This window comes from Agelaius tricolor, unplaced genomic scaffold (genome assembly GCF_023055355.1).
Source record: "Agelaius tricolor isolate 1412-34295 unplaced genomic scaffold, bAgeTri1.0.p SCAF_70, whole genome shotgun sequence".
Taxonomy (NCBI): domain Eukaryota; kingdom Metazoa; phylum Chordata; class Aves; order Passeriformes; family Icteridae; genus Agelaius; species Agelaius tricolor.
In genome coordinates, this window is record NW_027269330.1 from 1,397,841 (window position 1) to 1,423,354 (window position 25,514).

The 25,514-nt window shown below is 64.8% G+C and overlaps 2 protein-coding genes across 10 annotated transcripts; one reads left to right on the forward strand and one right to left on the reverse strand.

Moving 5' to 3' along the window:
- Nucleotides 1–639: 639 nt before the first annotated feature.
- Nucleotides 640–5,921, forward strand: YKT6 (YKT6 v-SNARE homolog). Of its 2 annotated transcripts, none has more exons than XM_071417833.1 (8): nt 640–773; nt 1,350–1,471; nt 3,424–3,506; nt 3,687–3,787; nt 4,129–4,233; nt 4,374–4,439; nt 4,787–4,888; nt 5,244–5,921. In XM_071417833.1, the coding sequence occupies exons 2-8, from the start codon at nt 1,368–1,370 to the stop codon at nt 5,277–5,279; spliced, it is 597 nt and encodes a 198-aa protein (XP_071273934.1). In that variant the 5' UTR covers nt 640–773; nt 1,350–1,367; the 3' UTR covers nt 5,280–5,921. The 2 variants fall into 2 exon arrangements, with proteins under 2 accessions (XP_071273934.1, XP_071273935.1); XM_071417834.1 differs by having other exon boundaries at nt 642–769.
- A 115-nt stretch (nt 5,922–6,036) lies between these two features.
- Nucleotides 6,037–24,925, reverse strand: CAMK2B (calcium/calmodulin dependent protein kinase II beta). 8 transcript variants are annotated; one of them, XM_071417799.1, is made up of 21 exons: nt 24,768–24,925; nt 22,056–22,150; nt 20,064–20,123; nt 19,853–19,907; nt 19,697–19,762; nt 17,694–17,766; nt 16,736–16,838; nt 16,352–16,435; nt 15,895–15,989; nt 15,573–15,695; nt 15,407–15,490; nt 15,042–15,084; nt 14,527–14,601; nt 12,363–12,400; nt 12,212–12,283; nt 10,743–10,787; nt 10,474–10,522; nt 8,299–8,374; nt 8,113–8,207; nt 7,569–7,803; nt 6,037–7,503 (listed from the first exon to the last, which is right to left on the reverse strand). In XM_071417799.1, the coding sequence occupies exons 1-20, from the start codon at nt 24,830–24,832 to the stop codon at nt 7,571–7,573; spliced, it is 1,629 nt and encodes a 542-aa protein (XP_071273900.1). In that variant the 5' UTR covers nt 24,833–24,925; the 3' UTR covers nt 6,037–7,503; nt 7,569–7,570. The 8 variants fall into 8 exon arrangements, with proteins under 8 accessions (XP_071273900.1, XP_071273899.1, XP_071273904.1 ...); XM_071417798.1 differs by having other exon boundaries at nt 12,363–12,403; XM_071417803.1 differs by lacking the exon at nt 14,527–14,601.
- Between the last annotated feature and the right edge of the window lie 589 nt (nt 24,926–25,514).

The window sequence follows — 25,514 nt, forward strand, 5'->3', positions numbered from 1 at the left end:
GCTGCTCTGGGACACCCCGGGAGTCCCGGACGGTGACAGCCCTCGGGGCTCTGGAGGGACACAGGGTTTTGGGGTCAGGACAGGGCCTGGGGCATGCAGGGTCACTCCAGAACACTCCCCTGCCCCTCAGGGGTCACAGGAGGGCCCTGGCAGCCCTGCCCCTGTGTCACCAACCACGAGGGCTCCCCACACCTCTGAAGGGTCCCAAACTCTCGAGGGGCTCAGTCCCTGCCTCCCACCATGGAGGGGATCCCACGGCGGGGCAGAACCGCCCCATGGAAGGGTCCCCATTCCCCAGGGCGGCCCCCAGCAGGAATGGGGGAGGCTGTTCATGCTTCTGAGAGAGGGTCACCACACCGCGGGGACAGGGTCCCACACACGGGGACCTCCGCCCCACAGCGGGACCCCCGCCCCACGGGGAGACCCCGCCCACGGGGAGACCCCGCCCACGGGGAGACCCCGCCCCACAGAGAGGCCCCGCCCCACGGAGCCGAGCAGGCCCCGCCCCCGCGGCCCGCCGGGCAGAGCGCCCCCTGCTGTCCGCTCCGAGGAACGAGCGCCGCTCCTCGGGCGGCGCTGATTGGTCCCCCGGAATGCGAGGATGCGGGCGCTGATTGGCCAGAAGGGTGAGGGGGCGGAGCGATCTTTGGCGCGTGCGCAGGGCGGGAGGCGTCCCGTGGCAGCGCCGGCACTTCCGGCCGCCGTGTTCCACTTCCGGGTCGCGCCCATCGCCGCCCGGCCGCCGCCCGCGCTGAGCCGCGACTGCCCCGTCGGTACCGGGGGGGAACGGGGGGGAATGGAGGGATCCTAGGGGGTACCGGGACCCCGCGGGGTCGGCTGGGCTTCTCGGGGGCCGAGGGCTGGGGTGCGGTGGGTTGTACTGGGGAGTGGCCGCGTAACACTGGATGGAGGGGCTGGGATGTACTGGGGGGGTTATACTGGGGGGGTTATACTGGCTGTACTGGGTTTTACTGGGCTGTGCTGGGTTATACTGGGCTGCGTTATACTGGGTTATACTGGGGTGAGTTATACTGGGTTTTACTGGAATGGGTGATTCTGGGTTATACTGGGTCGGTTTTACTGGGTTTTACTGGTTTATACCGGGGTGGGTTTTACTGGGCTGTACCAGGTTTTACTGGGTTATACTGGGCCAGGTGAGGGCTGGGCTGGTTTGGGCTGGATTCGGGGTGAGGAGCCAGGGGGCGCTCCGGGGGCAGGGGGCTCCAGGGGCAGGGGGGTCAGCTGCCCGGGCCGGCAGGAGGGTCTGGGGGAGCCCCAGGGGGGTCTCAGGGGGGATGTGGGAATGCCCTGGCCCCCGGCCCCAGCCCAGCCCCTGCTGTTCCCCCCAGGCCCCCGGAGCCGCCGCCATGAGGCTCTACAGCCTAAGTGTCCTTTACAAGGGTGACCCCAAAGTGCACTTGCTCAAAGCTGCCTACGACGTGTCCACCTTCAACTTCTTCCAGAGGTCCAGGTAGGTTGGGCAGCTCAGCCTGGGACCTGCTGCTCTGGGCTGCCTCGGGAGCACCTCGGGCAGGGGGGGCAGCAGCTCTGGGGGGTTTCTTCCCCACTGGGGCTGCAGTGGCAGCAGGGAGAGGCTTTTCCTGGGGGAAAATACCCCAGAGCTGCTCCCTGGGCCTGCTGCAGCACTTGGGGTGATGGATCAGGAGTGGAGTGGAGCTCCTGGAGCCCCAGCCATCAGGGTCAGCTCTGACCCCACAGATCCCCAGTGCAGCCCAGGGGTGAAATCGGGGTCCTGGGAGGGGCCTCATGGGGGTCAGGGGGCTTCCACACGGGGTCAGGGGGCTGCAGCAGCCCCTGAGAACCCCCTGGAGCTGTGGGACAGAGCAGGAACGTGCTGTGGAACACACAGAGCAGTTGGGAAATTCCTCTGGGACCCGAAGTCTCCATGCCAGGGTTTTGTGGAGCCCCAGGCACACTGGGTTCTGTGATTGCAGGGGGAAAGGGGAAAGGCTGAAGCAGGACTGTCTAAACAAGCTCTTCCTTAGCCAGATGTGCAGCAATGCCAGCTCAGTCCCAAAACAGCTGCAGCTCTGGTTTCCCAAATTCCCAGAAATTCCATGTGGTGTCCCCCCAGCAGGCTGTGTCTGTGCCTAGGGAAAACTCTGGGATTTTGGGGAGGGGGGGGGGGTCTGTGCCTGCCAGCTGCTCCCAGGGTTTGGTGCTTGGCCCAGGTGTGATGTCTGGGGTGTGTTTATCTGGGCTTTGGAGAGCTGGATCTGGGGTTAGCAGGGCTGTGGAACCTGCTGGGCAGGAGCACAGGGCTGGGCTGAGCTCCTGCCAAGGAACTGGGCAGGGTCAGAGGGAGGCACTGATTGCCTAGTTCCTTCTGGAACACTGGGAAATAAACCCAGAATTCCCAGTGGGAATCAGCCCTTGGGGCACACTCTGGCATCCAGATGGCACCTGGCTGGACTCAGTGGTCCTGGAGGGTCTGTCCATGGTGTGTGTGAAACCCTGGGGTTGTGGGGGCTGGCAGCAGGACCCTCCACGTGGGGAGAGGAGTCTGTGCTCCCCCTCTGATGGAGCAGGGATGTTCAGGATGTTCAGAATCTTTGGGCTGATTCAGGATGTTCAGGAGTCCTGGGCTGGATCAGGATCTTCAGGATGTTCAGGGATCCTCGGGCCGGGCTTTCCCTGCCCGGCAGGGTCTCTGTGGAGCTGCTGTCTGGGCTGGGAGCAGTGCAGACCCCTCCAGGGATGCAAACTGCAAGGCCATTTCCCCTCTGGAGCTCTCCCAGCAGAGGGAGGCTGTCAGAAAACCAGTCAGCCTCACCACTCTGTGCCCAGTGACATTTTCTTGGCACCTCCAAGCAGGAGCTGTCCCACTCCTGGTGTTTGGTGAGCTCTGTACCCCATCCCTGGTAAAAATCCCTTCCTGGGGTTTCGCAGCTGAAATGGGCACTGTGCTGCCTCACACTGGCTGATCCCAGCCTACCAGGATGGGCTGTCCTGCAAACAGCTTCATTTGACTCCTGCTCATTAATTCTGGCTTCCTTTCCTTGCTGTGGGGCGCTGAGGGCTCACTGAGGAGCCTGCTGGACAGGCCTGAGCCTGGGCTCTGGAATGTGCTCCAAATTAGAGCAAGCCTGGCTTGGGGCTGTTCCTGAGCTTTGACTCACAGCGTGCTTGGGGGCTCAAACACCCCTCCCAGCCCAACTGATGCAGCTGGTCAGCAGGTTCAGTAGTGGTTTTGCTTTCTAAATCCCCAAAAAGCAGGTTCAGCCCAGGACAGAGGCCGTCCCTGCACCTGGGGGCTCCCCTGGTGCCTGGAGGTGCCCTTGGGGCACTGCCACTGCTCGGGGGGCAGGGGCAGGGTGTGTTACCCTGCACAGCGGGGCTGTGGCACAGCTGGCTCCCCAGCAGGGTCCCCAGTGTGTCCCCAGCCCTGCCCTGTCCCCGCAGTGTGCAGGAGTTCATGACCTTCACGAGCCAGCTGATCGCGGAGCGCTCGGCGCTGGGCAGCAGGGCCTCTGTCAAGGAGCAAGGTGAGAGCTTCCCCGGCCCCCCCGGGAAAAGGCACCCCAAAACAGAGCCTGGGGGGCAGCACTGCTGCTGGGAGCCGCAGCAGAGCCTGGGGGTGCTGCTCCCTCCCTGGCAGGAGTTTCCTTGGGTGCTGGGGAGGGCTCGGGGCATTGCTGCCTCCCTGACAGGAGTTTCCTTGGCAGAGTACCTGTGCCACGTGTACGTGCGGAGCGACGGGCTGGCTGGAGTGGTGATTGCAGACAATGAGTATCCCCAGAGGGTTTGTTTCACCTTGCTGGACAAGGTGAGGGCTCCTCCAGCCCCCCTGCTGGAGCTTTGGGCTCTCAGGGCTGGCCACCTCAGCCTGGGCATCATTGGCCAAGACTGTTCACATCTCCTGGGGATCCAGCCCCTTCCCCAGCTCTGTTCCTGACTCTGGACACACTCCAGCCCCATCCCTGGAAGTGTTCAAGGCCAGTTTGGGCAGGGCTTGGAGCAGCCAGGTCTGGTGGGAGGTGTCCCTGCCATGGCAGAGCTGTGAGGTCCCTTCCCAAAAATCTCCAGATCTATTTTGATGAGCAAAACCCTCCCAGTCACTGTGGCCCCGCAGCTGTGGCTCCTAACTGCTGCTTCTTCACCTGGCAGGTGCTGGAGGAGTTCTCGAGGCAGGTCAGCAAGATGGACTGGCCCTCAGGGTCACCTGCCACCATCAGCTACTCTGCCTTGGATGGATACCTCAGCAAATACCAGGTACAGAGGGTTCCTGTGTGCCCCCAGCCCTGGAAATGGCAGGGGAGGTGTCTGGGCAGCTCTGGCACCTACTGGGGGCCCATGCAGCCCTGGTGTCCCTGTGGTGGTGCCAGCACCATCACGCTGCTGCTTGTCCCCAGAACCCCCGCGATGCTGACCCCATGACCCGAGTGCAGGCGGAGCTGGACGAGACCAAAATCATCCTGGTGAGGCTGCAGGGCTGGGGGCTGCTGCCTGCACAGGGGCCTGGGGCACCTTTGGGGCAGGGTAGAGTCACCCAGGCCATTCCCCAGGGTCCTCCCTGTGGTGGGAGCTCCCTTTGCTCTTCCCCTTTTTGCCTTCCCCTGTTTTTCCTCCTTGGGCTTTTCGCAGCTGGCAGGACACAGACTCTGCCCCCTGTTCCTCATGCCGGTCTCTGCTGGTCACCTGCTCTCTGTTCCATCTCCCCTGGGGCTGCAGGGCCAGGGGGGCTCTAGGAGGGTGGCTGTGGGTGCTGTGACCTCCCCCTGGTGCTGCAGGGGGTTCTGGGGCTCAGCACTCCTTTCCCTGGCAGCACAACACCATGGAGTCCCTGCTGGAGCGTGGGGAGAAGCTGGACGACCTGGTCTCCAAGTCGGAGGTGCTGGGGGCACAGTCCAAAGCCTTCTACAAAACGGTGGGTGTGGAGGGTGACCCCTCCCCAAGGGGGCTGGGAGGGGTGGGGGGTCATCCTTGGGGGGCACAGCTCGGGGGGCCAGGCAGGGATCCCCCCCTGGTGCTGCAGGCTCTGGGCCTGGGGGGAGCCTGGGTGCCCCAGTCCCAGCTGCAGAGCCCCCAGCCCCAATTGCAGCTGCAGAGCCCCCAGCCCCAGAGCCCCCAGCCCCTCCCGGGGGTGTCCTGCACCCTGCCCAGCTCCTGGCACCAGCTCTGGCCATCCGCCCTGTGCTTTGTCCTCCCCTGGCAGGAGAGGGGCGGTGTGGGACCCCCAGACCCTCGGGGGGGTTCACAGATGGTTTTCCTTCTCTTGCCAGGCCCGAAAGCAGAATTCCTGCTGTGAAATCATGTGACGTGCAGCCCGGGGTCTCCAGCTCCGGACCAGCAGCCCTGCACCCCCCTCCACAGCCCCCCCAGGGCTGTTCCTGGGGCTGGGCCGGGGGTCCCCAGCCCCCTGGGCTGATGTGACTGTTGTCCACCTTGAGGGGACACCAAGGCTGGCACTGGGCCGGCACCCGGGGGCGGTCACACCAAGACCCTCCATCCTCGCTATTGGGGGGCAGCTGGGACCAGGGGGCACCCGGCCATGCACTGCCCTCCCTCCACAGCCCCCCGGGCCTGGAGGAGCCCCCCAGTGCTGGCCGGGGGGCTGAGGGGGCGGGCAGAGCCCCTGCTGCCAGCCCAGGCAGCTTTTATGTATTTGTGTCCTAAGGGTGAGCTGGGGGTGGGACAAGGGGGAAGGGAAGGAGGTTTTTTGGGTGGGGGGCAGCCCCTCCCCACGCTCTGAGCCCGGAGCTGCGTCCTGGTGCTGGGGAGGGGGGGGATTCACTACCCTGCACCTCAGAGCCCCTGCCCTGCTCCCACAGCCAGGGCCCACAGTCCTCGCTGCCTCCTCTTCCTCCTGGCGGGAAGGGGAAGGTCGGGCTTGGGCTGTGCCTGGGGTTGTTTCTGTGCCCTGGCTGCACGGCCAGGCGATAAAGTGTCTTTGGCAGTTGTTCCCTGTTCCTCTCTGCGGCGTCCCGGGTGGGGTTTCAGACAGACACGGCCTGGGCACCCCAGCAGGGGTGGATGCACCTGGCCTTCCCTCTCCACTTCTCACTTTAAAGACCATTGGTTTTTCCTCATAATTTATTTGCAGTTTTCCCGAGACAAAAACGAAATCAGAGTCATCTTTTACACTTACAAGGCTCAGAAAGAAAAGACAAAGGGGTTTTTTTTGGGGGGAGGGGCATGGGGGGATATGCTTGGGAGGGGGAGACAGAAAAAGAATGAGAGAAAAGGGGAGGAAGGAGAAAAATTTGGCAACGATCCACCAGCATTCATGGGACAGGAACAGCTCAGCTCCTCAACATACAGCGTTAGCGCCCGAGGGTTGCTCTCGCGCAAAGGGCATGCAGAGAAATCATCAGAATAATTAAAAAATAATTAATATCCCCCGCCCGCCCCGCCCCGCCCCCTCCCCCCAGCCAAAACCAGCCCTCAGCGTGGTGGGGATGCCCTGGGGAACGGTGGGGAGTGCCCGGGGTGGATGGAGCCTCCCCGGGCCGGGGGGCCGGGGGTGCCGGGACCCCCGGGCGCTGGCCGTGGGAGGGGGGTGCAGGGTGTGCTGCCGGTGCCCCCGTGCTGGGGCGCCCGGCGGAGCAGCCTGTGCCCCCTAAGAGACCCATTCTCTTAGTCTAAAGTGCTTTCGATGCTGCGTCAGTGCTGGCTGGATCGTCCTGAGCCCCCCACCCCAACCCCACACCCCCAGCTGCCCTCTGCCCCCCGACTGGCACCCACAGCCCCCTGCCAGCACCCCGGGCTGGCACCTGCGACCGGGGTGCTGGGGTGGGGATCAGCGGGCCGGGGACACGGGGGTGCCACTGGAGGAGCCTCCCCGAGGCAGCCCCGCGTTCCCCGCGCAGCAGCAGCGCCCAGGGTCAGCCTCGGGCCCCACGGGCAGCGCTCCCAGGGCAGGCACTGGGCTGGGCTGGAGGGGAGAGAGTCTCTGCGTGTCCCCCCCACCTCACTCACCCCCTGGCAGCCCCCTGGTGCTGGGGACCCCCGTGGGAATTCAAAAATAAATAGCTCTCTCTATGTACAGGGGCTGGGGCAGGACAGAGCAAAGCGGAGCCCAAAGAACAACATCCACCACCAGCGACAGCAACACGCCACGAGCACAGCCGGGAGGGGGGCCGGGACCCCCCTTCCCCCCCAGCAGAGACGGGCCAAGGGGGGGGGCTGAGCCCCCCAGCGCCCTTGCCTGTGGCCGAGCGGCTGGGTCGGGTTTGGGGGTGTGGGTGGGGTTGGGGATTGGGGTTGGGTTTTCCCCCTTTTTTTTTTTCTTTTTCTTTTTTGTTTTTTTGTTTTTGTTTTTTTTTTTTTGTGGTCTTCATAATTTTGGCTTTTTTTTTTTTTTTTTTTTTTTTTTTTTTTTGTCTTTTTGTTTTCTGCAAACACAGGCACCGGAGGGGGGGAGCGGGGCCGGGGTAGGGGGGACAGGCATGCGGACGCGTGCTCGGGGGGCCGCAGCTCCGGCTGCCATCGGCTCCCATCGCCGTCTCCATCGGGCTGGAACCAGGACAGCCACCGCCAGCTCTGCGGGGACACCGCGGTGAGCCACGGCCGCGGCTCCGCGTGCCCCTGCCCCGAGCCCGGCTCACCTTCACTGCAGCGGGGCCACCGGGGCCCCCGAGCCGTGGAAGTGCACGTTCTGCCACTTGCCGTCGCGGCGGTGCCACACGCGCGTCTCCTCGGACTGGCTGGTGCGGGGCCGGCCCTGCCCGTCGATGTACTGCGTCAGGCGGATGTAGGCGATGCACGCCGCGTCCTCCCCGATAACGTGAACGTGCGGGTTCAGGATGGTCGTGTGGATCGGCTTGTTGTTCTTGGAGAGCACTGCAGGGCAGCCAGGACAGCGGGGCTGGCACCGGCACCAGAACCGGCATGGAATGGGCAGGGATAGGACAGGGATGGGGACAGAATGGGCAGGGAACAGGCAGGGGAACGGGCAGGGATGGAAACAGAGAATGGGGACAGGGAAGGTGCAGGGATGGGGACAGCGCAAGCAGACAGATGGCCCAGCAAGAGAGGTGACCAGGATGGGCAGGCAAGAGACAGGGGACAGTGAAGGAGGCAGGAGGGATCAGGATGGGCTGGACGGGGCAGGTGGGACAGGCAGGTGGCACGGGCAGCTCGGGTACTCACAGTTCTCGAAATAGAAGCGGTGGAAATCCATCCCCTCCACCAGGTTGCCCAGTGCCTCGGGCTCAAAGGAGGTGAGCCCCGGGTCGCAGATCTTCCTGCAGGCGGCAGGTGAGAGTGGCCCCGCCCGGCTCCACCCCAGCCGGCCCCACCCCGCCTGGCCCCGCCCCCGGGCCCCGCCCCACTCACGCGTAGGCCTCGAAGTCGCCGTTGTTGACGGCCTCGATGAGCTGCTCCGTGATCTTGATGATCTCCTGCTTGCGGGCTGGGGGCACGCCACTGTCACCGCCACGCCCCAGCCCCGGTGACACCGTCGGGGGAGGGGGGGCGGTGGGGTGGACATGGGACATGAGGGGAGGCTTGGGGACAGACACAGGGACAGACAGACAGACCTTGGGGGCAGAAAAACCTCGGGGACAGACAGACAGACCATAGGGATGGACCATGGGGACAAACACAGGGACCTTAGGGACAGACAGACCGACCATGAGGGCAGACAAGACAGACCACAGGGACAGACACAGGGACCTCGAGGACAGACACAGAAACTATGGGGACAGACAGACACCCCTTGGGGACAGATAGGGACCACTGTGCTCCCAGGACCCCCACAGCTCTGCCACATGTCTCATTGCCAGCCCAGTGCCCTCCCAGCATGCTCAAGCATCCCAGTGCCTGCTCAGCCTGTCCCAGTAGTTTCAAGTGCCTCCCAGCACTGCTCTTTCAAGTCCCAGTACATCCCAGTGCTGTTCTGGCACATCCCAGAACAGCCAGTTCCATACTGGTGTTTCCCAGTGCCATCCCACTGTGTCTCAGTGCCATTCCAGTGCATCCCAGTACCCTCCCAGTTCCATACAAGTGCATCCTGATACATCCCAGTGCAATCCTAGTGCATCTCAGAGCTGCTTGTGTGCTCTGATGCTTCCCAGTGCATTCCAATACACCCCAGTTCAATCCTACCAAATTCCAGTGACAGCCCAGTACACTCTAGTACATTCCAGTATCCCCCAGTCCCATCCCACTGTCACTCCAGTGCATCTCAATTAATCTTAGTACCATTTCACTGTATCCCAGTGCTCCCCAGTCCATTCTTTTGTAACCCTAATGTGCTCCAACCACTTCGGTGCCACTCCACTACCTCCCAGTTCGTCCCAGTGCATCTCAACGTCACTCCTGTGCCCTCCTAGTGCATCCCAGTGCCACCTCTGTGCATCCCAACACCGCCCATTTCCATCCCAGAATGTCCCAGTACACTCCAGTTTGTGTCAGTGACTTCTCACCACATCTCAGTGCCAACGTTCTGTGTCTCACTGCTATTCCAGGGCATCCCAGTACAGCCCAGTTCTACCCAGAGCACCTCCTGGTACCATCCCAGTATGTCCCAGTATCATTGCAGTGCATCCTGATGCCATCCCAGTGCCTTTTCAACTAACCCCAGCTGCCATTCCAGGGCCATTCCAGCGTGTCCCAATCTATCCCATTTCCATCCAAGTGCACCCCATCGCCTCCCAGTACCCTCCCAGTGCACCCCAGCATGCTCCCAGTGTATCCTGGTGCCATCTCGAATCCTGGTGTCAGCCCAGATCAATTCCAGTGAGTTTGAACACTCCCAGTGCATCCTAGAAATGTCCCGGTGCCATCCCAATGGATCCTGTTGCCATCCCAAATCCCACCCAGTGCATTCCAGGGCTGCCCCAGCACATCACAGTGCACCAACTGCATCTTGGTGCCATGCCAGTCCACCCCAGTTCATCCCAGTGCAATCCAAGGCATCCTGGTGCCAATGCATCCCAGCTCTATTCAATGCATTCCATCCAGCACGCTCCCAGTGCATCCTGGTGCCATCCCAGTGCATTCCAGTGCCATCCCAGTGCATCCCATCACCGTCCCAGTGTATCCCAGTGCCATTCCAGTGCATCCTAGTGCCATCCCAGCTCCATCCCGATGATTTCAGTGCTGCTCCAGTGCATCCCAGTGAACCAAGTGCATCCTGGTGCTATGCCAGTGCCATCCCAATGCATTCCAGTGCACCCAGTGCATCTTAGTGCCATCCCAGCACATCCCAGCTCCACCCCAGTGCATTCTAGCACATTCCCAGTGCATCCCAATGCATCCTAGTGCCATCCTAGTGCATTCCACAACTGTCCAGCACAGTGCCATCCCACAGTGCATCCCACAGATCATCCCAGTACCATTCCAGTGCACCCCAATGCATAGTGGTCCCCCCTAGCACCACCCCAGTGCATTCCAAGACCCTCCCAGTGCATCCCAGTGCCATTCCAGTGCAACCCAGTGCATCCTAGCACCACCCCAGCTCGCTCCCAGTGCACCCCAGTGCAGCCCAGCCGCCCCCACGCCCGTCACCTTTGGTGTCCTCGTCCTCGATGGTGGTGTTGGTGCTGTCGGAGGACTCCTGCTCGCGGGGCGGCGGCGGTGGGGGGGAGACACAAACAGGGGGTCAGAGCTGGCCCCAGGGGGCACGGGGAGGGGGGACGAGCCCGGGGGGGCTCGGCAGGACCCCGGCGGGGCCGGACGGCGCGGGGGGACCCCGCTGCCCCCGCGGCCCCCGCGCTCCTGGCACCCCCCCGGCCATGGCTGATGCGGGGGATGGAGGCGAGGGCGGGCAGCGGTACCTTGGCGCCGTCCCCGGGGTTATGGATTACGGTACTTTGAGGCTCCTACAGGAGAAGGGAGAGAGACAGGCGGGGTGGGGGAAGCGAGAGCCCGGAGGGGACAACGAGGGGGGACGACGGATTGAGCAGCACGTGGACAGGGGCGAGGAGAGAGACCCAGACCGGGTTTGGGAAGGGGATAGAGAGGGGGGAGAGAAGCAGAGAGTCATTAGTCCAGCAAAGCCAAATGGTTTAATTCACAGACATGGAGGGGGAAGAGAGGGGGGAAAGAGGTGGGCAGAGCCAGGGGAGAGACGCAGTGAGGCCAAAAAGATGGGCTGGGCTGGGCTGGGGGGCAGCTCCTTGCCCCTGTTCTGCATCCCAGTGCCCAGGGGCTCCACTCACCGTGCATCTGAGCACCCTGGGCATCCCCGTGCCTGAATCCCAACCATCCTGCTGCCTGCATCCCGAGCACTGCCCATGTCCTTGTGCATCCCTCGGCTGGCACCCAGACCACTGCTGTGCCTGCATCCCAACTATCCCACTGCCTGCATCCCAACCATCCCTGTGTCTGCATCCTGAGCATCTCAGTGCCCACATCCTGACCACCCCCATCCACAGCTTCCTGCTGCCCATCCCACCCTCAGTGTGTGGGGAGGGCACCCCTTTCTCCATATCCTGCACTCACTGACCAGCCAGGCACCCCTTCCCCAGTGCACGGCACTCTATGCCACCTGGGCAGCAACCTGCCTGTATGGTTCCATGCCCTTGTGCCATAAAGGTCACAATGTGCACACCTGCACCCACATCCTGCACCTACCTTGCTGTTGGCATTGCCACAGCACCCCCAAATCCTGCACCTGCCGCTCCAGACAGCCATGCCTTTACTCTACTGTGCCAGCTGGGCAGTCCCGTGTCTGGATCCAGCACTTACCTCACCTGCGAGGTCATGGTCAGCAGCCCCATCCTTGTGACCTGCATCTGCCTTGCCACTGGCACTGCAGGGCGTCCCCACCCCCTGCCCTCCACCCACCTGTCCATCTGTGTCACCAGGCTGTGCCTTGTCCCCATTATGGGGCATCTGTGCCCGTACCCTGCACCCACCTTGTTCCCATCCTCATGTCCTGCACCCACCTTGCTGTCCCCACGTCACAGGACACCCTCACGCCCTCATCCTGCACCCACCTTGCTGTGCCCATGGCAGGAACATCTCTGTGTCCGTGTCCTGGACCTACCTTGTCCCTGCATGGGACACCTGCATGAGCGTGTCCTCAGCCATGCCACTGTCCCCACGGCTGAGGGGGACGCGGGGCTGTCCCTTCACCCACCTGCTCTGTGCGGCGGGGTCCCCCTGTGCCCCCGTCCTGCACACCCCTCTCCATCCTCGGGACACCCCCTCCCCAGGAGCAGCCGATGGGATGGGATGGGATGGGCTGTGGGATGGATCCCATGGGATGGGGGATTTGGGGTGCAGGGTGGGGGGCACCTACCAGAGCGGTGGGCGGGAGGGTCCCCTTGGGGCTGGTGACGCCAGCGCTGCCTTTGGTGCTGTTGGTCTGGGGCTGCAGGGGACAGATGGGGGGCTCAGTGCCATGGGGGAAGGAGCCCCCCCGGGCCCCCCCGGCCCCTCGGGCCCCTCACCTTGACGCCGTCCGCCTTCTTGTTCAGTAAGCTCTTAGCTGCTGCGGGGGGAGACAGCGTCAGTGCCCCCCTGCACGAGGGGCACTGCAGATCCCCCAGACCCAGAGTCCTCCCGGCCACCCCGCCTGATCCCACCCGGGTGCTGGCAGCACCTGCCCCCCAGTACCACAGAGGGGGAACACACCAGGAAGGTGCTGTCCCCAGCCTGGGGGAGGTCCCCATTTTAGAGGGGTGGTCCCCATGCAGGGAGGGGTGTCCCCATTCTAAGGGGGCTCCATTTTGAGGGGTGTCCCCATGCTGGGGGTGTTCCCTTACAGGGGGGAGTCCCCATGCTGGGTGGGGTGTCCCCATGCTAGGGAATCCCCATTTTGGGGGGGTTCTCCATGCTGGGAGGGGTGTCCCCCACCTGGAGGAGTCCCCAGCCTCAGGAAGGTCCCCATCCTGGGGGAAGAGAGCGTCCCCACCCAGGGAGGGGCTTCCTGGGGGGTGTCCCCCTCCTAGTGGGAGGTTCCCAAACTCAGGGGGGTCCCCGAACTTGGGGGGCTGTCCCCACCCTGGGAGGGATGTCCTCAACCTGTGGAGATCCCCATCCAGGCAGGGTGTCCCCATCCTGGAGGGAAGGGTCCCCAAACTCAGAGGGTCCTCAGACTGGGGGAAGGAGGTGCCCCCAACCTGAGGGGGGGTCCCCATCCTGGTGGCCCCCACATGGGGGGGGCAGGGCTGGCTTACCTTGGAGAAATGCAGAGAGGAAAGCGAGAGAGAGGAGTGGGGAGGGGGGCAAGAGAGAAACGGGGAGGGGGAAAGGAGGAAAAGGGGAAAAACATAAAAAAAGAACATAAAAAAGATGAGTTGAGTACAGGGGGCGGGGACAACCGCCTGTGCCCCCCCGTCTCCCTGGAGGGGGACAAGGACGGGCACGGGTATGAGCATCTGTCACTGCTACCACGATCTCTGGCCAGTGGGGGAATGGGGCGTGACGGGGATATGGTGGGGCACAAGTGGTCGTGAGGGTGTGTGGAGGGCAGGGGGTGTCACCTCGAGCATCCTCGTCATCCCTCCACACTGAGGGACCCCTCCCCTGGCTGGCAGCACAAGCTGGGGGGAGATGTGTGGTGACAAGTCCAGTGACAGCAGGGTGGCACCCATCGGCACCAGAGGAGGGGGAGATGACCCACACATCCCTCCCCGTGGCCCTGAGTCCCCTCAGGGGTCCCTAGCAGGGTGTCCCCAAGGGTCCCGGTCCCTCCTCTGAAAGCAGGCGGGCGCTGAGAGGTGGGGGTTTAAACCAGAGCCGAATTGGGGGCGGGAGGGGGGGACCCCTGGCAGGGCAGCCCTGGTGAGGGGGTGGTTTAAGACCCGCCGAGTGTTTCACGGCACCACAAACACTGGCTGCAGCTCTCAGAAGCTGTGGGGAGGCACATGCAGGGGGGCACATGCATCAGGGACATGCAGGGTGGGGACACATGCAGGGGGGGCACATGCGGGGTGGCGACGCAGGGGGGGCACGGGGGGACATGGGACATGCAGCCCATTTTTCCCCCGCTTCATGCACCGGTGTGCCCCCCCTGTGTGCATGGGGGGGTGCGAGCAGTGGGGAGGCTCAAAATCACCCCAAAATCATCCCCCCACCCCACTCCCCGTGTTCACCCAGATGTGGACTGGGGATGACACCTGTGTGCACCCGGGGATGTCACCTGTGTGCACCCAGGGATGGCACCATTGTGCACCCGGGATGGCACCAGTGTGCACCCAGGGATGGCACCATTGTGCACCCGGGGATGTCACCTGTGTGCACCCAGGGATGGCACCTGTGCGCACCTGGGGACGCCACCAGCGTGTCCCCTCCAGGTTCAGGCAGTCAGCAGCCCCGCTTTGGGGGTGGGGGCTGTTCAGGGACCTCTCCCCGGGGCCGGGTGCGGGGTGGCAGCAGGGGGACAGTGGCATCTCTTGGTGCCAGCAGGGAGGGAGAGGCTGCAGGGGCAGTGCAGGGGGGCCATGCATGCGCTCCGATTTCCGAGGAGGGCACCCGAAACCCGTTGGGGAGGTGGGAGGCAGGGAAGAGGACGGGCGGGAGAAGAGGGTGACGTGGGGATGAAGGGTCCGGGGACACACAGAGACCAAGCGGGGCCGGGGGGCCGGGGGGGCCCTTTGCGGACGCGTCTACCTTGTTCCACCAGCCCCAGCGGGGCCCCGGCAGCGGCCGCCGACATGGTGGGAGGAGCGGTGGTCTGTCTGCCCACTGCCGGAGGGCCGGAGAGAGAGAGAGGGAGCGGAGCTCCTGTTAGGGGGCGGCGGGGGCTGCGCCGGGACCCCCGCCCTCCCCCCGCCCAAGAGAGCTCTCGGGGCACCCGTCACCCGGCCCCAGGCCTGGGGGGGCTGCGGTGTCCGTCCCCCTGCCCGTGTCGCCCCCGCGGCCAGCGGGGCGGGGGGGACACGCGGGGACCGGGCTCTACCTGCTGCCGTGTGTGCGTGGGGCGGGGGGCGCCGCCGGCCCCACCGTGGCTACCACATGCCCCGTCCTCACCGATGGGGAAAAAATGGGTGGGGGGGTTAAGGAAGGGAGGGGAGAAAGAGAGAAAGACAGCGAGATAGAGAGAGGGGGGCACCGGCCCGGGGGGGGGGGCGTGGAGGGGGGACTGCGGCCCCCGGCCCCCCCGGCCAGGGGGAGCCCCCCCTTACCTGAGAAGTTCCTGGTGGCCAGCATGGTGGTGAGGATGGCACCCTGTGGGGAGGGACAGCGTGAGCCGGGAGAGGGGCTGGGGTGCGATGGGGTGGGCGAGATGGAGTGGGACAAATGAGTGATGGGATGGGGGTGGTACAGGGTGGCGCCCCCAGGACTGGGAATTGGGAACTGGGAACTGGGAAAGGGGTTTGCAGGACGAGGGGGCGGGATGGAGCCTCGGGAGCAGGCAGTGGGACAGAGGGTGTGGGCTGGGGGGGCAGGGGGCAGGGAGGGTCCCACAGGAGAGCCCCACGGAGGGGCAGGGTGGTGCTGGGAGGATGAGCACTGCCCCCAGCCCACAGCTCCCCAGCAGCCCCCTCACCTTGAGCTTCCTCCGGGCGTTGAACTTTTTCAAGCACTCCACTGTCTCCTGCCTGTGCATCATGGAGGCCACGGTGGAGCGTTGCTGTGGGGACAGGGGGGGTCAGCACCAGGTGCCAGGGGCACTGCCATGGGGGGTGCCACACTCGGGGGACCCCTGCACTTACGCAGACCCACGGGTGCTTGAGGGCCTCGTGGGCTGTGATGCGCTTGGCGGGGTTGATGGTCAGCATCTGGTTGATGAGGTTTTTGGCTTCGGGGGTGACCGTGTCCCACTCAGGTGAAGGGAACTGGGGGAGCACAGGGACACAGGGGTGACAGCTGAGGAGGGGCGGCCCCACGGCATCACTGCACATGCCCACACATCCCTGCACATCCCCAGCCAGCACCAAAGACAAGCCCACAGCCACCCCGGGCTCTGCCTGCTGCAGATCAGCTGCAGGTCCCAGAAGGTTCTGGAATTAACAGGCCCTGGCACTGGGCACTTACATCGTAGGCCCCAGCCTTGATCTGTTGGTAGAGTTTGTGCTGGTCCTCGTCCCAGAATGGCGGGTATCCCACCAGCAGGATGTACAGGATGACCCCTGGGCCGGGGAGAGTGGGGTTAGGGGAGAGCAGGGACCCCAGACCACCCTGGATCCCTCAAAGGTGTCCCCATGACAAAGCAATCATTCCACACGTGGGCTGTCCCTGTGCTGGTAGGATGGCACAGACAAGGGACAGTGTGGCACTGCCAGGCACATGGCATGGGATGGCCCCGGGATGGGGTCAGAGCTGGAACAGGAACTGGGAACCAGCACAGAAACGAGATGGGAATGGGATAAGACTGGAATGGAGCCTGGAAAGTGCCAGAATGGGAGTGGGATGAGATCAGAAAGGGACTGGGCAGTGATGGGGCAGGGATTAGGATGGGATTGGGTAGGGACAGGCAGAGACTGGCTCTTACCACATGCCCAGATGTCCACGGGTTTGCCATAGGCCTCTTTGCGCAGCACCTCGGGGGACAGGTAGCCAGGTGTGCCTGCAAATCCTGGGACAGGGACAGAGAGAGCATGAGGTGAGCCACAGGTGAGCCACAGGGGGAGGGAACAAGGACAGGACACGGGACTGGGACGTGGGGCAGGGATGTGCTGGGCAGGGGTGGGCACGGGGCAGGATGCTGTGGGCACAGGGGCAGGGACACGGTGGGTTTGGGATAGGGCTGGGGTGGGCACAGGGGCAGACACAGCAGGAACAGAGCAGGGACTCAGGGGACATGCAGGGACACAGGGGCCCAGAGCAGGACACGGTGGGCAGGGGCTGTGGGGGACAGGGGGACAACAGCACTCACCAAACCAGGCCTGCTGATCCCCCTGCACCTCGATGGCGAGGCCAAAGTCTGCCAGCTTCACTGCTGCCCCTTTGCACTTGCTGGCCAGGAGCAGGTTCTCGGGCTGCACAGGGAGCACCAGGCACGGGCAGCACGGGGCACAGACCGGGGGGGACAGAGAGCAGGGATGCAGCAACTACAGAGGGACTTTACTGCTGCTATTGACCAGGTCCTGCCCCTCGGCTGGCTCTGTGCTGTGGGGCTGTGGCCGTGGGTGCCCTCTGCCAATGGCACCGCCTGGCACAGCCCCATGGCCAGCTCAGGGTCTGCTTGTGTCTCACTGGCCTCGTCCCAGCATCCCCCCCATGCCAGCATCCCCCCATGCCAGCATCCCTCTGTGTCCCACCATCCCCCTGTGTCCCATTGTCCCTGTGTCCCTCTGTCCCTCTGTGTCCCACCGTCCCTCTGTGTCCCACTGTCCCCCTGTGTCCCATTGTCCCTGTGTCCCTCTGTCCCTCTGTGTCCCACTGTCCCCCTGTGTCCCTCTGTGTCCCACTGTCCCTCTGTGTCCCTCTGTGTCCCATTGGCCCTGTGTCCCTCTGTCCCTCTGGGTCCCACTGTCCCTCTGTGTCCCTCTGTCCCTCTGTGTCCCACCGTCCCTCCTGTGTCCTGCCCTGCCCCCCAGCCAAGCTCCACCCCCGTGCCCCCATCCACCCCCCAGCTCACACTCCCCCTGGGGCAATGGCAGCTGGGGGGGCTGCAGTGAGACCCCCTGAGCAGTGCAGAACTGGGACACAGCTGGGGGACATGTGTGCATCCCCTGGAAAGGTGGGTGGGAGTGCTCCAAGCTGAGGGGGTTCCCAAAGCCCAGCAAGATCCCAGCGAGTCCCCAGAACCCACCAGGCCAGGGTACTCCCGGGTTGTGGGGACCCCAGGAGCTGGGGAGGGAGATGGATGGGGGGTGGGGGGACACACTTACCTTGAGGTCCCTGTGGACCACCCCCATCTGGTGACAGTGCAGGACAGCCTCCAGGATCTGCTGGATGCAGTGGCTGCGTGCAAATGGGAGGGGGTCAGAGGTACGCTGCTCCCACCTGCCTCACACCCTGTGCACCACCTGCACCCCCAAACCAGCCCCTGTCCCTCTGCACCTGGGGGAACTGACAGAAACGAGTGGTGACCTTGGATTAGTGTGCATGAGAACCCCTCTGCACCCCTGCCAGGGGCTCAGCCCCAGGGCATCACCCCTGGGGGGGTCACACAGAGGGGTTACCCCTGGGGAGAGCCCCACCTGGGGTGCCTCATTGCCTAGGGGACACCTGTGGGGATGCCACAGCCTGAGGAGGGGTCATCCCTGAGCGTGTCACTGCTTTCTGGGGGCATATCCCTGTCTGGGAGTCATCCCTTGGTGTCACCCCCGGGGTGTCATCCCAGGGATGTCACTCCAAGGAGGCCACTGAGTGGGGTCACACCTGTGGGATCATCCCCTGGGGGTCACTGCTCGGGGGTCACTGCCTGGGGTCACCCCTCAGCGCCCACCAGGTGAGCTCCACCCTTGGCACACAGCCACGGGGGACACCCCCGTGTGTTTTTGTGCCCCCTCCCGTCCCCCACGGGAGCCCCCCGTCCCTGCTGCCGCCCAGACACGGGGGTCCCCCAGACAGGACTCACGGGGAAGGGGATGGGGGGGCGGATGGAGACGAGACAAGAAAGAAAGAGGGAAGGAGCGAGGGGATGAGAGCCTGAAATGGGGGTGAAGGGGGGCCCCGCTAGCTGGGGGAGCGGGGGCACTGGGGGGGCAACCTCCCTGTGAGGGTGGGGCAAAAAAAGGGGGGTCAGGGAGAAAAAAGAGTGAGGAGAAAGGCCCAGAGCAGAGCGGGGTCCTGAGGAGCGGAGGGGGCCGGGAAGCGGGGGCAGCGCGGGCAGGGGCAGCGAGGGGGAAATGGCCCCCCCGGCCCCCCCCAGATACTGACCTGCGGCTCCCTCTGCTCAGGGGCAAAGTGATGGGTGGGAGGAACGCGGGCAAAGAGCTCATGGACACAGTGACTGCAAAACAGAACGGGGGGCGGGCGGGGGCGGGAGGGAGGGTTAGGGGTGGGAGGGGGCAGGGGACGGGGCAGGAGAGGGCAAAGGGGGTGGGAGGGGGCGGGATGGGGTGAGGGGGTGCAGGATGGAGGGGCAGGGGTGGGAGACGGGGGCGGGATGGGGTCAGGATGGGGTAAAGTGGGTGGGAATGGGGGGCAGGTTGGCGGTGGGGGATGAGGTAAAAGGGTGGGGGCAAGAAGTGGGGTCGGGGTGTGGGGACAGGTTGGGGGTAGAGGGGTGGGAGAAAGAGGCAGGAGAGGGGCATGGGAGGATAGGAGGCATTTCAGGGGCAAGGACGGGTGTGGGAGGCAAAACAGAGGGCAAGGGCCAGGGGGGCAGCAAGCGGAGGGCAGCGGTGGGACGGACGGACACAGAGATGGACACACGGACACGCACAGAGCCCGAGCAACGAGTGATGGGAGACGAGAGGGACAGAGGGATGGGGGGAATGGATGGAGGAGGTGAGGGGCACGAGGGGCACGGGGACGGGGGGGGCGGAGATGGGGGGAACGAGAGAGGGGGAGAAACAAATGTTGTGAAAGCCCAGAGACCACGGGGGGGGCACACGGCGGCACACAGGGCACAGGGGGCTGGCACAGCACCAAGGGGCCCGGGGGCCCCCACCTGCCACCAGCCCCCCCAGCACAGGGCGTGGCAGTGCCGGGACTCAGCGGCAGAGGGGGGAGCACGGCGGGGGATGTGGAATATGGGGGTGCCCCAGCTGGGGGCCCCAGCCCACCCAGCACAGGATGGAGGGGCTGCAATAACAGAGGGGCCGAGGGGGTGCACCCCCTGCCTGCCTGGCTGAGCTGCCCCATCCCTGCAGGGGCACAGGGCACAGGGCAGGGTGGCTGGGGGTGCCCAGGGCTTTGGGGTGCACAGGGGGGGAAGGCTCACCTGGCATCAGCCTCACTGTAGTACTCCCGCGCCACGATGTCCTCAAAGAGCTCGCCGCCCGTCACCCTGAAACACAGCCAGGCCCCACATCAGCCCGAGAGCCCCCAGGATCCCCCGAGCCCTCCCGAAGCTCTGGGAGCCTCCTGCCACACTCACAGGTCAAAGACGAGGTAATGGAACCCCTCCTCGGAGATGCTGTCGTGGAGCCGCACTGTGGGGACCAGATGGGGACAGGGACAGGCTCAGCCTCAGCCCGCCACCGAGCCCTGGCTCCCTCTCCCAGCCACTGCAGGTGTCCCTCGGGGTGTCCCTGGGTGTCCCCAGGCAGGTCCCCAGGGGTGACACCGCCCTGTCCCCGGTCACTCACCGATGTTGGAGTGCTTGAGCAGCCGGCAGATCCGCGCCTCGCGCTCCAGCTTCTGGTGGTCTGGGGGGGCACAGGTCAGGGGGGGCACCTGCCGGCCCTGCAGCCCCCCTCACCTGCCCTGCCCTGCACCCCCTCACCTGGCCTGCCCTGCCCTGAACCCCCTCACCTGCCCTGCCCTGCACCCCCTCACCTGCCCTGCACCCCCTCACCTGCCCTGCCCTGCACCCCCCTCACCTCAGCTGTCCCCAGCCCAACCCCAGCGAGAGCAGCCCAAGATGCCCCTGAGGGAGCCAGGTGGCTCTGTGGCTGTGCAGGTATGCACTGGGGACAGGGCTGGGGGCTGCACCTGTGGGCTTGTGCACGTGTGCCTGGTGTGCACTTGTGCAGGTGTGTACAGGTTTGCACGTATGGGTGGGGTGTGCATGTGGATACAGGCACACACACGCTGCAGGTGTGCACAGGTGTGCACAGGTGTGCATATTCACGTGTGGGCCCGTGTGTGGGGCTGTGCATGCCTGTACACAGGTACAGATGGGAGTGCACATGTGTGCAAGCACCTGTGGCTGTAGCTGTGTGTGGGTGTGCAGGTGTGGTGGGTGTGCAGGTGTGGTGGGTATCCATGCCCTGCAGTTGTGCATACACGTGAGTGTGCCTGTGTGTGGCTGTACCTGTGTGTACCTCTGTGTGCAGCCATACAGCTCCGTGGCTGTACCTGTGTGTACAGGTGTACGTGTGTGTGTGTGTGTGTGTGTGGCTGCACCGTGTGCATCACTGTACCTGTGTTTGTACGGGATATGGAGTGTGCAGCTGTTCCCCTGTGCGTGGTGGTTCCTGCATGTGCAGGTGTGTGCAGGTGTGCAGATGTATGTGTGTGTGCCTGCAACAGCCACTGTATGAGTGCACACGTGTACCTGTGTGTGCAGCTGCACCTCTGGGTGTGTCTGCACTCAAGGGCACACAGACACGTGCACAGATGTGCATGCAGCTCACACACAGCTCACACAAACACGCGTGTGTGCACCACCCCACTCACTGCCCACACACACACACACACGTGTGCACTGCTCCACTCACTGCTCACACCTGTGCACCCAGCTCACACACACGTGTGCACACACAGAACACTCACACCCCCCCTGTGCCACTCTGTGCTGCCTCTTATCCAAGTGCACACCCTAAACCTCCACACCCCCACACGCTGTCACACATCCCACACCTGCAAACACCTGCACACACCTGCACACCCCCACTGCCGAGCTGTGAGCACACCCCGCCCCACAGGCACCCACTCTGCTCACAGATGTGCACACACAGCAGTGCCCACCCTCGTGTGCAAGCACACACTCACACACTGTTGACATGCGCACACCTGCCTGCACACCAAGCACACACACTCAGCCACGGCCCATGTGTGCACACCCACACCAAGCACACACACCTGTGCACACACACTCAGGTACCCCCACTGCTCATTGTGCACACCCACCATCACACACAACCCCATGTAGACACATCTGTGCACACACAGCTCATACCTGCACACACACAGGGCTCACACCTGTGCGTGCACACCCTCCTCCCCATCCACTTACACCTGTGTACCTGCAGGACACCCATACCTTAGGGACAGGTGATGTTCTGAGGGGCCCTGGGGGAGGCAGCAGGGGGATAATGGGGATGGACAGGGCCAGACCCCACCCCGGAGCATCCACCCCTCCCTCCCACCAGCACCACTGGGGTCACAGCTGTCACACCTGCCACGGGCACCACAGGTAGCCCAGCTGTCGTGACACCAGGGGTATCAGAGGTGGCAGAGGTGCCATGGGCACCAGGGGTATCAGAGGAGTCACAGGTGCCATGGGGCTGTCCCAGGCACCAGGGGTATCAGAGGTGTCACAGGTGCCATGGGGCCATCATAGGCACCTGGCCTGTCTGGGAGTCCCCCCGGGTGGCAGAGGGGTGCTGGCAGTCCCAGGCTCCCGGGGGTCCTACCTCTGGCTGAGAGCTTTTTGGTGTTGATGATCTTGGCAGCGTACTCATGGCCAGTGCAGAGCTTGACGCAGCGCCGGACGACCGAGAAGGCTCCCCTGGGGAGGGCCAGGCTCAGCACGGCCCCGAGCGCCGGGGGGGCGTGGGGGCGGCCCCCACCGTGACTCAGCACCCGGGTCGGGGGGCTGCACCCGCCGTGACTCAGCACCGGGGGGTGAACCCCGGCACGGGGGTGGCAGGGAGGGCCCTGACACACGGGGCCCTGCTGGGGGGGGCGCTGGGGGGGCACCGGGGGTGGCTTTGGGAAGGAGGGGGGGCTCGGTGCCACGCAGCATCGCAGGAGGGGGGGTCGCAGGAAGGATCCAGCACCGGCAGCTCGTTGCCATGGGAACAGTGGGTGGCCCGGATGGCAGCAGTGGCCGTGGTGGTGGCGATGGTGATGATGGTAGTGGCAGTGACAGCAGTGACAGCGGTGGTGGTGGCAGGGGGGCACAGGACCCAGCTCTGAGTATGGGGAGCTGGCAGCCACCAGCTGTCCCCCCAGGGACAGGGACAGAGATGGGAAAAGCAGGGTCGTGCCTGTGCCAGACCGAAGCACCGGCAGCCCCTTCAGGTGCCATCAGCTCCTGTCCCCCTTCCAGGACCTGTGTCCCTGCACATCCCCTGCCTGTCCCTTGCTGGGGGGACACTCATGGCACTCAGAGGAGATCCCCGCGAAGGATGGGGACATGGCTGGGACCAGCACCACCCCAGGCCTGCCACGGAGAGGGAGCCGTGTGGGACGTGTGCCCTGGGAGGGGAGCAGGGCCTGGGTGTCCCCTGCCACATCCCCACGTCCCCATGTCCCCATGTCCCCAGGCCCCACAGGCCCCATGCTGGCCAAAACAGGAGGATGCTCTCACCACCAGGGAAAAAGTGGGGGCTCCCAGGGCCCTGACCCCTCCCTTCCCCACGTGGCCCCCAGGACAGGGGACACAGTGGGTGCCAGTCCCTGAGGGGGGCCACACTGTCCTGGCCCAAGCCGTGCCTCAGTTTCCCCCCGGCGAGAGCAATACCCCCCTCCCCACCCCCCCTGAGGGGGGGACACATGCGCGATGGCTGGCAGGCTACACCGAGAGATGGGAAGGGGGAAACAGGACCACGTTGCCATGGCAACCAGGATGGGCTGGATTTTGGGCAGACCGAGAGAACAGCCCCCGATTGGCACCATGTTCCCCCTGCTGGCACCCCCAAAGGGACTACAGCCACCCCTGCAAAACGTTCCCCCCATCTAGGGAGGGGGTGCACCCCCCTCACAAAGGGTCTGACCCCCTCCCTGCTCCCCTCATTTTCCTCCTAGCCAATCCCTGCCCGTGGATCGGGGGAAAACTGCATCTCCATGGCCCTGGGGGCAAATGAACCCCCCCAAAACAGCTCCTCTCCAGCTCCCCACAACACCCACCCGAGGGGGGCATGATGGGGGGCACAGCTGGGGGGCCTGGAGGGATTCAGGGCAGCAGAGGGGCCCTGGGAGTCTTTGAGGCCCGGGGGGCCCAGGAGGGCTGGAGTCTGTAAGGACCCGAAGGGGGAGTGGATTTGGGGAGTTATATAAGGCCCAAAAGGGTCTAATAGGAGATGGGGGCAGTAGGGTCTTAAAGGACCAGGGGGAAGAGGGATGGGGGGGCAGGGGGGGGTCTATGGAGATGGGGGAGGGCCTGTGGAAATGGAGGGGCTGGAGTGATGGGGAAATCCATCAGGGTGAGGGGCAAAGGGGGTCCTGAAAAGGGAGATCTAAAAGGAGCAGGTGCCTATAAATACTCAAGGATGGAAAATTGGGGGGGGGGGGGGAAATGGGGGCTGTAAGGACTAGGGAGGGGGGATTGGGGAGGGTGGAGGATTTGGAAGGGACTGGCGGGGGGGCGATAAGGATTGAAGGGAGTGGGGGTTTGTAGGAGCTTTGGGGGGATCTGGAGGGATGGGGATCTATAAGGACCAGGGAGGGGGGGTCTGTAAGGATGGGGGGGCTCTGTGAGAATGGGGGCAAAGGGGCTTTAAGGACTGAGGGGGTCTGCAGGAGGCAGGGGCAGGATTAGGAGTGCTGGGGGAATCTGTAAAAACGGGGGGGTGGGTTGAGGAGGAATTGGGGGGCCTGTCAGGATGGAGTGTCCATGGGGTCAAGGGCAGCTGTAAGGACTGAGTGGGGGTCTCCAGGGACAGGAGATTGGGAACTGCAGGGGATCTGGAGGAATGGAGGAGGGCTCTGGGTGACCGGGGCTGGGGGATGAGGACAGATAGGGGAGCCCAAAGGTGAGGGTCCATAAGGATGGGCAGCAAGGGGGCTGCAGGGACCGGGGGGGCTACGGGGAGGGGGGCCCAGAGGAGCTGAGGGGTCCGGGCAGCCGGGGAGGGCTGGAAGGCCCCAGGAGGGGGGCGGTATAAGGGGTGGGGGCCATTGGGGGGGGCAGGGCCAATACCGGGGGGAGGGCAGTACCGGGGGGGGGGGGGAGCTGGGCAGGGCCGGTCCCGGGGGGGTGGGCTGGGGGGGGGGCCGGTCCCGGGGGGGGCGGGGGGGGCCAGTCCCGGGTGTCCCATCCCGGGGGGGGAAGGGGGGGGGGGATGCGTCACGTCTGCACCGAGCGGCTCCCGGAGCCCCGGGCAGCGCCCCCCGCCCCCGCCGCGCCCCGGGGCCGGGGCCGGGGCCGGAGCCGGGGCCGGGGCCGGTGCCGCCGCCCTTACTTGCCGATCTCCTCGTAGAGCTGGTACTCGTCGGTGAAGCGGGTGCAGGGCACGGTGGTGGCCATGCTGCCGCCGCGGCGCGCCGCAATGAGCCGCCCCGGCACCGGCTCCGCTCGGCTCCGGCTCCGCCCGGCGCGGGGGGGCGGGGGGAGGCGCCGGGCCGGGGGAGGCTCCAGCCCGGGACAGCCCCCGCCGCCCCCCGCCCCGCCCGGGATCCCCCAGCCCCCTCCCGGGCACCCCCGCCGCGGAGCTGCCCCCGCACGCCGGGGGGATCCCCCCCGCTCTCCGCAAGGGCCCCGTAACCGGACCCCCCGACCCGGGACCCCTTTATCCCAAATTACCCCCGGGAGAGGGAGACCAAGCCCCCACCCCTAAAGGCCCCGTATCCAGACGCCCCTTCCCGGGAGTCCCCCCATAAATAACCCTGCGTCCAGACTCTGACGGATCCCCCCAAGGACCCCAAATCCACACTCATATCCACACTCCCCGCAATAGGACGCAGACCCAGACCCGTCTCAAGAATCTTCACAACCCCCCCCCCAAAGGACCCCAAACCCGCACGCCCTCCGGATCCCACATTCTCCCCCTAAACAGCCCCAGTATCCAGATAACCTGCTCAAAGACCCCCATCCACGCCCTGCCTTCTCCCCCCTCGGGGAATCCCCCCTATTCCCCCCAATACCGAGCTCCCTCCTCCCGCGCCACTGTCACCCCAAACAACCCTGCCAGGCTCCAACCCCTCCCCGA